Source organism: Apostichopus japonicus, chromosome 12 (genome assembly GCF_037975245.1).
Source record: "Apostichopus japonicus isolate 1M-3 chromosome 12, ASM3797524v1, whole genome shotgun sequence".
Taxonomy (NCBI): Eukaryota; Metazoa; Echinodermata; class Holothuroidea; order Aspidochirotida; family Stichopodidae; genus Apostichopus; species Apostichopus japonicus.
The window spans coordinates 32457468-32474091 of record NC_092572.1 but is presented as its reverse complement, the minus strand read 5'-3'; the positions used below and the strand labels follow the sequence as shown (position 1 = coordinate 32474091).

General features: G+C 36.3%; 2 protein-coding genes and 1 long non-coding RNA gene across 5 annotated transcripts in view; 2 read left to right on the top strand and 1 right to left on the bottom strand.

Annotated features, from left to right (window-relative positions):
* The window catches only part of LOC139977746 (NLR family CARD domain-containing protein 4-like), a 64758-nt gene extending 58383 nt beyond the window's left edge, over nucleotides 1–6375 (top strand). The window contains exons 7-9 of the mRNA XM_071987335.1: nucleotides 912–947; nucleotides 3682–3746; nucleotides 4244–6375. Of these exons, the coding sequence (XP_071843436.1) occupies nucleotides 912–947; nucleotides 3682–3744 (99 nt within the window). The 3' untranslated portion in view covers nucleotides 3745–3746; nucleotides 4244–6375. The remainder of the gene's footprint in view (nucleotides 1–911; nucleotides 948–3681; nucleotides 3747–4243) is intronic.
* Nucleotides 1–16624, bottom strand: part of LOC139977734 (uncharacterized) — a 475642-nt gene that overhangs the window by 239207 nt on the left and 219811 nt on the right. The gene's annotated exons all lie outside the window — the stretch shown is intronic.
* LOC139977772 (uncharacterized) lies at nucleotides 9709–11436 on the top strand. Its single transcript, XR_011796681.1, has 2 exons — nucleotides 9709–9833; nucleotides 9896–11436. It is a non-coding gene; the product is annotated as an uncharacterized lncRNA (long non-coding RNA).

The following is a 16624-nucleotide window of genomic DNA, read 5'->3' as shown; positions in this document are numbered from 1 at the left end:
CATAGAGACAAAGCAATGACGAGCTCATGCGGGTTTCTGCCTGTACTAGTCTAACAGACAGACAGGGAGTATCGGTTAAATGCACAGACTATAGTCATTCATAACTTACAGGCCGTCGTTCTCTGGTCTAAATTTTCCCAGCCTAAGTTGGACAGAGAGAGTCAACTATTGCGATAATTTGCACATGTAAAAACATTCAATAAGCATACACACACAGGGTAAACTTAGAAAGAAAAACATCTGTGCAGGGTTTATTACATTTCATTATTTTTTCATTGTTAACAGATCTCTACCAGACTATATTTAAGTCTCCCTTGTGTCTCTTATTTTATGTGTTCATCACACAACTGCATTTCCAAAACTTTCATGGATATCTCTACACGATCAACAACACGATAGAAATATTCCATCTAAGACGGGGTGGGGGGGGGGTAACCAATATGCTGCTTTGTGGGCTTAATAATATTTTGCTCTATTTTGGCCATTACGTCGATCCAACCACGATGCTCTGAGTTCTATCTTTGAATACTGCCCTCTTTCCCTCCTCGTCATCCTCTCGTCCATGGTATCCATCTGATCATCTCAGTGAGAAGTTCATCATTATGACGTCACTCAGTGTTTGATGACGTCACTCAGTGTTTGATGACGGGTTTAAAACTAAGTATGTCTTCCCTGTAAAACTAATGTTTATATTCTTGTTATTTAGTCCGTGCATCTTACAGTGACGAGTCTGTCTCCTACATTGACTTTAGTGTGTTCAATACAGATGTGGTTTACCTGCCAGGAATAGTTTACTGCGATATTTGTGAAGATATATCATTCTATCTTATACATTTTTGGGTTCGCCATGTTATATTTTCCTGAAATTCATTTTCAAAATCTCATGAATATTATATTTTTCTTCCTTTCAGGCCTGTGACAATAGGGGCAATCTACCAGGAGAAGAGGTAAGAGAGACATAGATTCATGTTCCTGTTAATTAGTAACCATAATTTTAACAACAGACAAAAAGAGGTATTAACTAATGTTGAACAAAGAAATAAGACAAAGAGTATTATACTTTGTCCCTCATCAGGGGGAAATATTTATAATTGTCGTGTATCGAACTGGAAGAGGGAATTTAGATAGGCCAGTTACAAGTTTATAACACGTAATGATGATAGCACTGTTCTCCATGTCAAGTTTAGATGCGGCCTAAATAATCTTCCTTCCGCAAGCACCAAATCAGAAGGTTATTGTTTCTTTCGTTTTATTTAAATTTGTTTCATTATATGTAAAGACACCTGACTAGTCCAGCTAACAAACAATGTTCTTATTTTTCTTTTTGCATCGAACTATGTCTTCCTTTTCTAGAATTAACACAAGAGCTGTTTTCATGGCACGTTATGTCTAAATGACTGAGGTCCTTTTAATGTTTAGTTAGCTTACACGTACAGCTATGATTGTTTGGGCGTGGTGGTAATAACGAATACTGGGTTTGTATAATCACAATGCAGAAGATGGATGAGTTGACGTGATGAAGTATTTCTGTTGAAAGGCAGAAAAATAGCGGCTTGTAGTGCAATTGTTTGAAGGCCGAGGGAGGAAGGATTCATCCGACTAAAGTATTTAAATCTAAAATTTGTTATCCAAAGTTTGATGAAGATGTATATCACCCCCCCTCCCCCACCACCACCAACATGGACGCAAATTAAACGTCTTTAAACCGCTAACAAATGTAACAATATTTTCATATACAGCTGCCATATTTCCCTTTGAACGTCCGTATTGCCTTCGTTTTTAATTTAGAATCGCTATACTGATACTGTACAGAGAAACTAACAATCTAGAAAGAAACTTTTAGAAAAGTAACCTGGCTCACAATTTCTTATTTTGGATGGTACTATATGCCTTGTAGCTGCAAACTAACAGGTTCCCAGACATTGGTACTATGGTAATCACAGATGCCCTGATGCTGTGGGAATGGGATGGCGGTGTATTATGATCGCGAATAATTTTGAGAGGAACAGTTATTTTCAACCATAGTTGTGTATATTTTCGCATCGGGGTCCCGGGACGCCATACAAAATACTTTAAAAAAACATGATATCAAGGAGTTGTTTAGACTTCGTAGGCACTATGCCTCCGGGTCCAACTAGACCACTGACCATGGGTATTAGGCGGGCACTTGACCGTTGGAACATTCACAGGGCAACGCTTCAGACCCACTGATCATTGGCTGAGTCCACCTGCCCCCACCCCGTCCCCCTGTTCATTTCTAACCTGTGTTATTTGGACTAGTTTATAAATCACCATAGACCTAAAATCTGAATGATTTATCGTTAATTGAATTGTATAGTTTTCGTGAACAAGGTAACACTAGCAAACAAGACTCTGTCTTGTGCACTATAATGTGCATATAAAATTAACGCCTAAACTGTCAATATTCCTCCACTGAAAACAAATGCTGCTAACTATAATAACACAAGTTCCGCCATAACAAAATATAAGAGCAACTCGATCTAGAATGGTCAAGAGAACCAACTAAAATAACGATCCCGTTATATGTCACTAATGGTGACGTCATGAAATTTCCTTATTAAAGGAACAACAGTATAAACGTCAGATAGTGACACGGCCTACCCAACATTGTACTTAACCTTTAAACAAAGTTTAATCAAATTGGTTTCAAAGTTCTAGAGGAAGAAGGGTGAGGGGTGGGTCCAGCTGGAAATAAATAAACCACATTTATGAATCAAACTCAGTTTACCTTCAGAATGAAGTATACTGGTCATTTTAACACCATAAGAATGCTGCACCCTTCACCAACTATTGATCTTTGTAATGCATAATCACATGAGTCAATGTCCAGTTTGATTTGTCTCCTACATTTGTGAATTCTTTGGAAAAGCACATAATGAGAGATGAGTGATCTGGATATGTTTCTGTAACGATTAAATTAATGTTTGAAGGAATTCTCGAACTTTCATGATGATGAGAATGTTAAACCCTGTAGCTCAATTGAAAATGGTTACTCAGCTTGACAGGATCAGCTTATAAACAGGACGGAACATTTCCCTGCGTCGCACCAATGTGTGATGGTACATTGGGTTGCATTGATTGAGTCATCGTGATATCAAGGGGAAATCCCCTGAATATGTCATTTGATGGTTACCGGCAGGGAAGAGGATCGGGTGTGGAGATAAGTGAACTGATTCTTGTACAGTAATCCTGTTTTACACAGAAATCACTTGTATAGATTGGGAGAGGATTAGATCCTTGAGTTATGAGTCAATAATTGTTGACGTAAACTATTCAATTTTGTTACTTATATACTTATTTTTAATATTTTAAGCAAACAGTAGAACTTTTCTATAGAATCTAACCTTCGCAAATCAGTTCTTTCAAGCATGGAATCAAAGCGACCACAGCATTAGTGACCTTGGTTTCATGGATTAAGCCTTCATGTGTATATCATGTTCTAAAATAAAAACAGAATTAATAATAATAAACAGGACAACAATTTTCAAGATATTTGAAAACATGCAAAGTTTAATGTGACATGAATTGATTTATCTGAAATAACACTTTTAGCATGGATGCATATGATGAATATTTACAACATTTAACTATACTGCATCATCTTTGTTTCTGTATTATAATTATACATATTCATTACCTATAATTTTTCCTCTTGTTTAGGGATTCCATGAGGTGACTTATCAATTCAGCTTGGAGAACTTCAACCGGGCAAGGCGCAAGTAACTGTAAGTCAATACAGCTGAATACTCTCTACCTTATTATTTAACATTGTATTTGTTAACAGTGATTGTCTGCTAGTTTTAGTTGTAAAATCTTAATATATTAAAATTTATCTCCATCGAACACCAGAATTTGTATTCCTATATCTGTGATTATCTAATTTTATCTGGTCACTAATATCATTTGCTTCAACTATAATTGGTTTTTATCATATTTTTCCTTCACAAAGCAAATTCCTGATTAATGTATGGAAAGGAGTGATAAGTTCCTTCCAATAACAGAAACATCGTTGGCTTGTGTCCCGTGACGAGGTGTTTTGTTTAGCTGGTTGGTTAAATTAATGGTTGGCTCATGGTACTGCTGGCGCTTTTGCCGGAGTAGGAGGTTGCTTATAGGTATCACTTCCCCATTATTTTACTAATAAGTAGTACACGTTGTTCGACCCGTTGATTGTGATACAATATAACCTAATATTTATCATTTTATTATCTTTATATTACAGCTCAATGCAAAATGCATGTTCATCAGCAAGACTGTGACGTCATTAACTTAATCCTCAAATTGATGGCAGTAATTTCAGTGAAGAAGGATCTAATAAAGAGAATAGGTTGTAAACTGTTAATATCTCCCAAATAGTACAACAGTTCCAGATAGAGCTCCAGTATAATACACATGCAACTAGTCTTGTATGATTGTGACGTCATCAAATGCCTATATTCTCAAGACAATGGAATGGTGACTTGGTGAAGACTGTAACTTTTACATTCATTGTAGAGAGATAAGGTTGTACAATGATATTAATAAACACTTATCCAATAAAGAAGTGAAATTTGAAAGATAACTGTTCAATTTACATTTTGTTTTAAAGGCTGGCTTTTAACGGAATTTCAGTCTTTAAATGTTATCATCTAAAAAGGCGTGTTGTTAATATTTCTTCAACTTTTCTGGTTTGGTAAGATAAATGTCTGGAATACTCCTTTCATGTTACATTGCTGATGACGTCAGCCCCTTAGTACAGGCCTAAATATTCATGTTAAAAATGGGATTTATACATTTGAATAGCTCAACAAAATCAAGTTTTGTAACTTCGTTCTTAAACCATAGCATATTTAGATGATTTGCAACTACATTTGTCCATGTCGAATATGTACTTCAATGTTAACATGTTATTTGAGGCTATAAAAGTCTTCTCATCACATTGAGTGTTGTGTTGTATTTGATGAACTGATATAACTGTCTCCGTATTATGTTATATAGTCCAGTTAACTTTACTGATGAACTCAGCTGCTTAAAGTAACATGTCTCAAAATTAAACAAAATATTATAGTAAAAGCAGCCTAGATTGAAAGCCAGTGGTCTACAACATAACAACATTAATGTTGTGCTTAAAGTCATACTTTAATATGCTATACATTCAACTACTCAGTTTTGTGCGCTAAAGTGTTAAAATGTAATTTGTTAGGTTTGTTAGTCACATTGCTGTCGTTCGGGAGACTAGATGGGTGGGTAATGGGGAGATAAATGTTACCCTGTGACAATTTCTAAATCTGATGTATGTGCTGCAAAAGATTGTTATGAGTACACTGTCCACTATCTATCTCATATTGAGAGGCAGCAATCTCATCTTCGCCACCAACTGATATAGTATGGTGCACACCGATAACTAAGTTTAAGATACAATTAACAAATTTACTATTTTTCTCTCTTGAATTCAGCTTTATGAAGTTTAAAACTAAACGATGACAGGGAAGTAGCCTACATGTTAGAAAGAATGAGTAAATATGAAAGACTCCTCCACTATTAATTAAGATATATTACCCACCTATTAGGCGGGTTTAACCCCAGATAATATGCATAATTTGAATTTATTGCAAGCGTTTTGTTTCTTTTTTCGAAGAAGGGGATGGGGTGCCTAGAACATTTTCTCCATTCTATTAAGAGACTGAGTTAACGTTGTAAACTGTTAATAACTCCAAATACTACAAAGAACTCCAAACAAAGATTCGATATCTTACATGATCACACAGGCTACTAATTATGTTATTGTAAAGTGTACAACAAGTAGATCTTACGCTTTATTACCCACATTACTGTCCAAATATACTTTCTTTTCTAACTCTTTATTTATTTGCTCTTCAAGCCAAATTCAAATTACTAAGAGCCAAATAAACGACTAATGACGTCATCCATCACCCACTACGTCATCGGTACAGGAATATTTATCTCGTGGATGTTAACTATTGAGAGAGGGAAGAAAGAGAGCACACTCCCTATCTTACTCTCTGTGTGTATGTGGAGGGGCGGGCGGGCGGGGGGGGAGGGGGTGTTGGAGGTGTTAGATGACTGATCCACCACATTGGTGATCAAGTAGATGTTATTGTATTCATTTGCACCACCAAAACGTTAATCTGTAGAATGGGATGTAAATGGTTATGTACAGTATTTTACACCCAAATATGTTACAAAGTCTTCGTTAATTGCGGAAGTAAAGAGAAAAGGTTGTTCCACGCACTTCTCGTGTGCATGGTATAACATCCTTTATTGGTCCAATTTTATGTAATGTTATGATTCATCCCAATTCCAGACCCCTATCTCCACCTTCCAACACCCCCCCCCCCCTCCCCCCGACAAACACCTTACTACTCAGAAAATTAATTACAAGCCTGATTCTGTTAATATTTCGATACTATTTTTACGCAGACATGTTTGGAATGCTTTGGTTTAAATCTGTACATAATGTATCCACATACACTCGGTAACTAGGAGTGAATGATTACACTTTATCTTTGTTCATCCTTTTACTACATTTTGATTTAAACTGTGACGTTTCGGTTACGTAATGTCTAACAAGAGTAGAGTCACCTTAATTGTGTCAATGCTAAGACTTAATGACATTCACTGGTTATCTACAATACCATTGTGTTATTAAATTGAACTACAAGAACGTAGAGGTGATATTAATTAATATCTGTGATATGTTTTTTTTCTTTTCTAAGTCAGCATTTCCTCATGTTTGTCGGTTCCAATGTATTATCGTTCTTAACTTGAAGACAGTTAGATGACATGACTGTGACGTCATATCATATGATTGTATATTCTGTATGGTAAGTTACTGAGACTTAACTTAATCGATCAATACTTTTCATTGTATTCTTTAATTATTATTATAATTTTCGCTTTATGGTTGTTTTTATTGATTTATAATCTGTCCGTTTCAAATCATCATCTTAATAATTAAGTTTATTGTTATTAACTTTACGTAATATCCTATTTGATGTATAAACTGATTCCATCAGCGCACGAAGAATATAACATGAACGCTCACAATAGTTTACAGACAAAGAAACATAATAAAGTTTCTATTAGTTGTTAACACTAACATTTCATTAGTAACAGTCAAGTTAAGGATGCTTTGATCATGCGCAATTAGTTTCATCTCTCCAGGTATGATAACAAGAAATTAATGAGATAGAGGTTCCTATTATTTTTAGGGCTTTTAATGGATATCATATTCTTATTTTTCATTTGCTTACTCTTAAATTTTGCTACATTTTGAAAAGTGTTGGTTATGTTTGACTCAAATGAGACTGTAACGTTCATTATCTTATAGAGGAAAGAGGAACATTGACATTAGACTTAATAAATAGAATCATATACTAAGCATACTGGTGAAATGTCTATCCAAATCCTACATTACGTTTTGGAGATATCGATAGCTGAGATTGTAACAGATTGTACCAAAAGTGAACTTGAAGCAAACTAGTGTGATGTCTTAGTTGCACACTGACGGCAAAATGTTCCATTTTTCTGAAGTTTTTACTTCCGGATTTGACTTTGGATTAGAAAGGATCCCAACTTTTCTTTAGGGTATGTGATGATGACAATATCCATTAATTGCAAAAAACACATAGTTTAGTGCATACCAAGTTTGATTCCTTATCGAAGACAAAAGGAATATATGCGACGGTGATGGAGTGTGCGTGTATGTGTGCGTCTGTGACACTCGCTTGAGTCCGTGATAACTCAACAATGGAGTGATGCATATTTGTCATACTTGTTATGTAGATGCATTATAGTAGGAAGGTGTGCCCGATTTTGTAGCGCTGACCTTATGAATATTAATAAGGTTATGGGGTCAAACGTACAAAGTTTTACATTGCAATAACTCCGCAACCCGAAGTCGGATTGCAGTCAAACTTGGTATACAGTTGCTGGTTAATATCTGGGCCCCCAAAATTCCGGATCCAGTTTTTAGCTGGTGGGACCAATTTTATTTCCAACTAAAATGCATTTTGAGGCAACTTCTCTGGGCCCGAATTTTTGGGGCCCAATATTTTGGGAACATCTGAGCCCACATTTTTTTTCTCCATTGCAACAACACCGCAACCGTCAGTCGGGTTGAAGCTAAACTTGGTAAACGTTGGTTAATAGCTGCTACATGTAGGCCATCTGACCCCAATAATTCCGGGCCCATTTTTTTTGCCGTCAGGGTTTAACTTTTATTTTCAACTCAAATGCATTTTGGGACAAGTTCTTTGGGCCCGAATTTGTGGGCGCAATATTTTTGGGACCATTTGAGGGAAACATTTTATTGGGCCTAATTTTCGGGAAGGGCTAACATTTTTTATTGCAACAACTCTACAACCTTTAAGTATATCTGATTGTATCCAAACTTGGAACACAGTTGTTGGTTAGTAGCTGGTACATGTAGGCATAAATATTATGATAATGAGTCATGGCATACAGCATTTTAATATTCCACTTACCAAGGAACCATAATGACCGTTGGGCTCTTGTTAATATTTTATGTTTCATTTACCCTACGTTGTTATTATAGTCCTAAGTAAAGCCTTAGCTTTTTAAGACAATATGATCACGTGAGCTTACATAATTTAACAAGATTGATTATGATAATTTATGCTGATAATGTTCTGTACATTAAGTAAGCCTTATATGCAATGGTATGCTCTCTGTGTTTCACTTTTCATTTCAAGTTTTCCTTAAAGTGTTTTAGTTTACTGCATCTTTTAAAGTTTCAACTTGTTTGTGAGACTAAAGAGGAATCAAAGCAACGATTATTTTAATATTATGTGATAGGTAAGATATCGATCATTGTGATATTATGTGATAGGTAAGCTATTGATCATATTTAATGTTATATGATAGGTAAGCTATCGATCATATTTAATGTTATATGATAGGTAAGCTATTGATCATTTTAATATTATATGATAGGTAAGCTATCGATCATATTTAATGTTATATGATAGGTAAGCTATTGATCATTTTAATATTATATGATAGGTAAGCTATTGATCATTTTAATATTATATGATAGGTAAGCTATTGATCATTTTAATATTATATGATAGGTAAGCTATCGATCATATTTAATGTTATATGATAGGTAAGCTATTGATCATTTTAATATTATATGATAGGTAAGCTATTGATCGTTTTAATATTATATGATAGGTAAACTATTGATCATTTTAATATTATATGATAGGTAAGCTATTGATCATTTTAATATTATATGATAGGTAAGCTATTGATCATATTTAATGTTATATGAAAGGTAAGCCATTGATCATATTAATATTAAATGATAGGTAAGCTATTGATCATTTTAATATGATATGATAGGTAAACTATCGATCATATTTAATGTTATATGATAGGTAAGCTATTGATCATTTTAATATTATATGATAGGTAAGCTATTGATCATTTTAATATTATATGATAGGAAATCTATTGATCGTTTTAATATTATATGATAGGTAAGCTATTGATCATTTTAATATTATATGATAGGTAAGCTATTGATCATTTTAATATTATATGATAGGTAAGCTATTGATCATTTTAATATTATATGATAGGTAAGCTATTGATCATATTTAATGTTATATGAAAGGTAAACCATTGATCATTTTAATATTATATGATAGGTAAACTTCGATCATTTTTAATATAATATAATAGGTTAACTATCGATCATATTTGATATTATGTGATAGGTAAGCTAACGATCATATTTAATAGTATGTGATAGGTAAACTATCGATCATTTGAATATGATATGATAGGTAAGCTATCAATCATATACTATTATGTGATAGGTAAACTATCGATCATTTGAATATGATAGGTAAGCTATCGATCATTTTAATATTATGTGAGAGGTAAGCTATCGATCATTGTAATATTATGTGAGAGGTAAACTATCGATGAGCAAGTCACATTAGGTCACGTACGCATTTGACAAAAATTTAATTTAATTTTGGAGATACCGTTTTCTTGCATATTTGTAAAGATACAAAACTCGTAGATTTGAATAAGTTTTGAAATTTTACATTTGTCTTCATTAATTGCTTCATTAACAGTCTACTTTAATAAGGTATATGAGCAGAACTTTAACAAGTTATTCTTTTAGCATTACATAATTTCGTCGTAGTAAAGCTGATAATATTATGTATATATCAAGTAATCCTTAAATACAAAGATCGGCTCTGTGTAGTATATACTCTTCATGTTATTCTTTCATTGTTATATTAATGCACTTTATAAATGATTCTACTGGCTTCATTTTATTTCAGATGTTCTTTTTATTTCTTTATATGCCAATATTTTCCTTCGATTTATAACATTTCTAAGACTGCATCTAATACTTACTCTAATTATTGTTATATTTAGTAATTAATTATTAGATTGCATTCTACTTCATCCATTTATTAATTTTACTTTCTTTTAAGATTTAGTTGCTTCCTTTCGTTACTCCTATTTCTATTTTATGAATCAATCTTTGATATTACTCACGCGTAATATAGTGAGTATTAAAAGAATATTGTTAAATGTTATCATAATAACAATGACTGGCTGTCTACCGTTAAACCATTGATTGTGTTACTCAAAATCATACTAAAACATTGTCTTAGAGATGACACTAATTGATAACAATGACGTGTTTTGTTTTTAATCCAGGTTTTGTTCCATTATTTTGTTCTCTAATGATGTTGCTTTAAAGACAATAGGAACATGTGACTTTGACGTATTATATTAAGACTTTAACATAATAGTAACGAAGATAATGTTCTGTATATTTAACATTAACCTCAAATGCAATGATCGGCTCTCCATACATATCTTTCATTCTTCTTGTATCATTATTTTGCTTCTTCTTATTAATGGTACTGGTTGATGATTAATGAATATCCATGATCTATTCATTGTAATTCAGTTTTTTTTGTCGTATTTGCATTAACGCAATTAGATGTTATGAAGCCATAAAGTTTACCAATATTACTCAACCCCCGTCCCGAATAACTGAATATAGGTACATTTACTATACCAACACCGACTAACGATGAATATGGAAGAAATCATAGCGTTGCAATATCTGTTTATGATATTAGATATTCCCAAAGAAATAATTATTCCTTTCCTTTTTATGGTACTTGGTATCTTCCTTATTTCTGCATGTTTGTACAAATATACAAGCTTTGCAATCAAACACACTTGTTCTCTTTGAGGCGATCCTAGTCTATCATTGTGATACAACTACAATCAATTTATCCCATCTATATGTTAATATATCATAAGTTCATATCGTAGAATCGTATAATGAAATTATTGATATGTATTGATATTGTAATGTCAATGGAAGCAATATAAGAAAACTAATCAGATAAATATTGTCAATAGTGTAATCTCTGTGTAACATGTAGTCTATATACTAACTTGTTATTTCAACCTCTGACTCTTTTCCTGTCCTGCGTCAAGGTCACACAGAAGGTTATGGCTATACAGTAACTCTCCGGTAAAACAGGTGAGGCAGGTAAAGTTGCGGTTGAGATTAAGAAAAAAGTGTCGCTATCGTTCTGCGAGCCTTAAATTTAAACTTTCTCTTCAAGTTAATCCCAATCTTGTCTAGAAACATGTGTTGGTCCCGCCTGACCTCAGATGACCTTCGACATAAACTAAGTGAAACCGGTATATAGTATGTATAAACTATATCTATAACCTACAGTTTCGTAAGTTCGAATATCATTTGATGTCATTCAAACCAAACTATATATATATATATATATATATATATATATATATATATATATATATATATATATATATTTATATATATATATACATATTGTGATGCCGTTGGTCATCTTATATGTCGCCCTCTATTTGTCGTAGGCTACATTACGTAATAATTCAGGTCACGTGATGTCTGCTCACCAGCTCAGCTGAAGCAGACCTCAAGAATTGTGACCAGTCTTCGCTCCCGATCTGAATCGTTCGGTTCGGTAGTAGCCCTGGCTCCGACCATTGTGGTCGTACTTGTATCTGTCTTGTATTCGTCTTTTATACACTTTTGTACGTATCGTTATAGGACTCTACTTCGGTATTGAGACCTCGTTTGTGACCATTATCGTTAAGTGCATGTTTTTCTACCTATTATTGAGGGCTTCGTGCCGATGTATTGTTTGTACCGTGGCTGTTTATAGTAATAGATTGCGAAATCTACACAGCACTTGTTCTTTACTCGTTTATCTATGTGTTATATCTTTTGCATGTAATAGCGAGATTTAAGGCTCGTCGTTACTAACATACAACCATCCAAGCCGCATTTGTTTCCATACCACCACCAGTCCTCAGCAGGGAATATTTGGACGCCCCAGAATCTTAGACTGAGTTAGCGTTACATTGGTGGCAAGCGATCGGATTCTGTTTTCTGTTGAGCATGAATGATTTAATTAGCTTTGATTCGGACACCTGTGTGTCAAGGCAGGAACTGGTTTCCTGTAGGGAACAGAGTGTTGCACCCTGTTCGGGCTCACAGTTTGAAAACAGAGTTCGCGAAGAACCCACACTTAGTGAGATTCAGAATGGGAATGTTTTGTGTAATCAGGATTGGATGGTGGTAGATGAGTGCGTCCCCAGTGACGGCGGCTTGGATGGCAGTACGCTAGCACGTGAGTATTTTTCAAATTCTCGTAATCATTACTTAAATGGGCCTAAGCGTTATAGCGAAGCAAGCTTCGGGGCTGCTAGGTCTCCGTCTGTGACGGGCGACATACGTATGAGGGTTTCTCGTGATTTTGAGGAGAGAGAAAGAAACCAGCAGCCCCGGAATGTGGACGATGGTGTGAGTGAGAGGAGGGCAATTGTGCCCCCTACTGAATGCCCTCGTAATTTTATTTCAAATAGTGTAGTTAAACTTGATCTGGGAAATGGTTTCAGTAGAACTGTGTCTAATAGGGAGAATGCACCGTTGATCAATATTGGTGATGGTTTATCGGATAGAGAAAGGGACACGTCAAGTCCCGCCCATATGGGGGTCAGGCATTCGCAGTCAGGGACTGCAGGGTACAATTTATATCAGTCTAGGGCTGATCATATGCCATTAGGGGGCGTACCTGGACGAGGTTCCAGGGAAATTGACACAAGAAATGCGACCCAATATGGGGTGGAGGACTTGCAGCCAAGGGCTGCGCGTTACGAAATTCGTCAGTCTGGGACTGACAGTATGCCACGGGGTGGTGTAACTGGCCCGGGGCCAAGTGGAATTTCGAGGGGTGATTCCCTCTCTAGGATCCGTTACCCTAGTGAGGATACAGTGTATAGAGAAAAATATTTGATCAGTGGTGCAGGTAATTCTAGGTCAGTTCTAGAGGGGTTAGATAGAGCAGACGATAAGAAACGTTACCCCAGTGTAGGCGAAAGGCGTAAATGTAATAATTATGGTTACGACTTGGACTACCGTCCCACCGTAAGTCGCCATGGAGCTGGCCATTATGGGAATAGGGAGGCTGGTAGAAGTTATAGGAGAATTGAAGATGATCAACTTAATGATAGACAAGTTGTCAACAACTCGGATAGGAATGTGCAGTTGGGGGAATATTCCCAGCCCGTTAGATACCATTCTAATGATTTGCCTGTACCTCCCTCAGATTCCCGTATATGCCCAAAGAGAACGGAAGTACGCCCCGTAGCATTTGACGGGAGTAGTGAGTGGAATGATTACATTGTACAGTTTGAATTGATAGCAGAAATGAATAGATGGGATCCCCTTTCTAAAGGAATGCATCTTGCCACTTCCTTAAGAGGTGAAGCGCTGTCAGTATTAGGCGACATTGATACCTCGATGCGTCGTAATTACGATTCGCTTGTTGCCGCCCTGTCCAAACGTTTTGGGTCACAAAATCAAACAGAATTATTCCGTGCTCAGTTAAAGAACAAACAAAGAAAGAAAGGTGAAAACCTTCCAGAATTAGCGCAGTCAGTCCGGAGATTGGTTAAATTAGCCTACCCTGAAGCTAAGTATGATCTACAAGAGACCTTGGCAAAAGATCATTTTATTGATGCGCTGGCTGATACTGACATGCGATGGGGAATATATCAGTCTCGCCCAAAGTGTTTGGACAGCGCAGTAAAAACAGCAATTGAATTTGAGACGTTTCAACAGGCTGAAAATCAGAGAAATAGTAGAAGGTTAGTTAGAGCTGTGTCAGGCCCCCCTGATACTGACCAGAAACTGGCGAAAGAGGTACAGAGTAATTTAGATCAAGTTGTAGAGAAAATGGTAGCTAAAATTCAGGAATGTTTTAAATCGTTAGAGAAGAGTCACGGGAATTCGGAAAAGCCTCGTAAGAGAGAGAGTAGGAATATGATCAGGGACAACAAGTGTTACAACTGCAAAGAAGTTGGGCATTTTGCTCGTGATTGTCCAAAACCAAAAGTATCTGATAACAATGGGACAAGTCATAACTCGGGAAACTAGTAAAAGCCGGTTCAGCGGGCCATGAGTCGGCTAGTGGTCCCAAAAGGCCCTTTGTAACGTCACTTAGTGAAAAGAATAATAGAGATGGATTGTACGCAAGAATACAAATCCATGGTAGGACTTTAGATAGCTTGATTGATACGGGTGCAAATATTTGTGTGGTGAAACGTAGTGTGTATCAGGAAATTGTTCAGAGTGCACGGCCAAAGTTAGAGAGAACTGGAGAGGACTTGGTTATGGCCGATGATCGAAGTATACCGTTGTTCGGTTGTGGTAATTTTTCATTGAAGATGGGAGATTTTTCGGCGAGCCACCCGGTGTGGGTTGCAGACATATCTTCTGATTTCATATTAGGGTGTGATTTCCTCGCAAAATACAAGTGCCAAATAGATCTAGGCCTTGGTCAGATAAAAATTGGGAATATTGTGGTTCAATGTTTCGGCAACTAGAGATTGAATGCCCCTAGTAACGTAGTGAATAGAATCACGGTAGCTGAGACAGTCTGCATAAGTCCAGGCCAGGAAATTGTAGTACCAGGTAAACTTGCCAATAAATTAGACGGAACAGAGTTTATTGTAGAGCCTTGTGAAAGTTTTGTAAAGAAACACTCGATTATGGTAGCTAAAGCTGTGGTTAATCCCCAGAGTCACGTGGTACCAATCCGCATGATTAATGTAGATTCAGTGCCGGTCACGGTGTATGAAGGAGTTACGGCGGCCACGTGTGAGCCTGTAGAGGAAGTTTTATCGGTACAAAACACGGAGGGTGACACTTCCACTGAGGGTGGGGGAGTCACTGACTTACCACAGCACATTTTAGGGCTGTACAACTCTTTGGAAGGATCACTTGATGAAAATCAAAAAGCTTTAGTTAGGAGGCTTCTTCTGAAGCATGAGAGTATTTTTGCAAAGTGTAAGGAGGATTTAGGAAGGACTGATATTGTGAAACACAAAATTCCAACTAAAGAGGTGACCCCTATTAAACAACATGCTAGGAGACTGCCTCTGAATAAAAGAGAGGATGCAGCTAACGAGGTTTCAGATATGTTAAGACGGGGGGTGATTGAACCTTCATCTAGCCCATGGGCGTCTCCAGTTGTTTTAGTTAAAAAGAAAGATGGATCAACTCGTTTTTGTGTAGATTATCGTAGGCTTAACGATATTACCACTAAAGATAGCTACCCTATCCCTAGAATCGATGACTCCTTAGATAGTCTTAATGGATCCACTTGGTTTACGACCCTCGACCTAGCGAGTGGCTACTGGCAGGTCGAAATGGACGAGTCTGATAGGGAAAAGACCGCTTTTATCACCCACAGTGGTCTATATCAATTTTGTGTCATGCCGTTCGGGCTTTGCAATGCACCAGCCACCTTTGAAAGATTGATGGAGAAAATTTTATCTGGTTTGCAGTGGCAAACATGTTTAGTCTATCTAGACGATGTAATTATTTTTGGAAAGAATTTTGAGGAACACATTGCTGCCATAGATGATGTTTTTACGAGGTTCAAATTAGCGGGACTGAAACTGTCGCCTAAGAAATGTTTTCTTTTCAAACAAAAAGTGGAGTTTCTTGGACACGTAGTTAGCAAGGACGGAGTTTCGACTGATCCGTCAAAGGTGGCTGTTGTTAAAAATTGGCCAAGGCCAAATTGTGTTCGTGACGTGAGAGGATTTGTAGGTTTATGTTCTTATTACAGGAAGTTCGTTAAAAACTTCACTCTTATTGCACGTCCTTTACATCGTTTGACAGAAAAGGGAAAAAGATTTCTGTGGAATGAAGAATGCGAAGAAGCATTTGACGCCTTGAAGGTAGCCCTAACCTCTACTCCTATATTAGCCTTCCCCACCCCCATTGACAAGTATATTCTTGACACAGATGCAAGCAATGAAAGCTTGGGTAGTGTTCTCTCTCAAATCCAGGGAGGAGAAGAAAGAGTAATCGCATATTTTAGTAAATCGTTTAGTAAGGCTGAACGAAGGTATTGCGTAACAAGAAAAGAGTTGTACGCTATAGTAGCATCAATTAAACACTTTCACCATTATCTGTACGGTGCTGAATTTCTTGTGCGAACTGACCATGGTGCTTTGAGGTGGT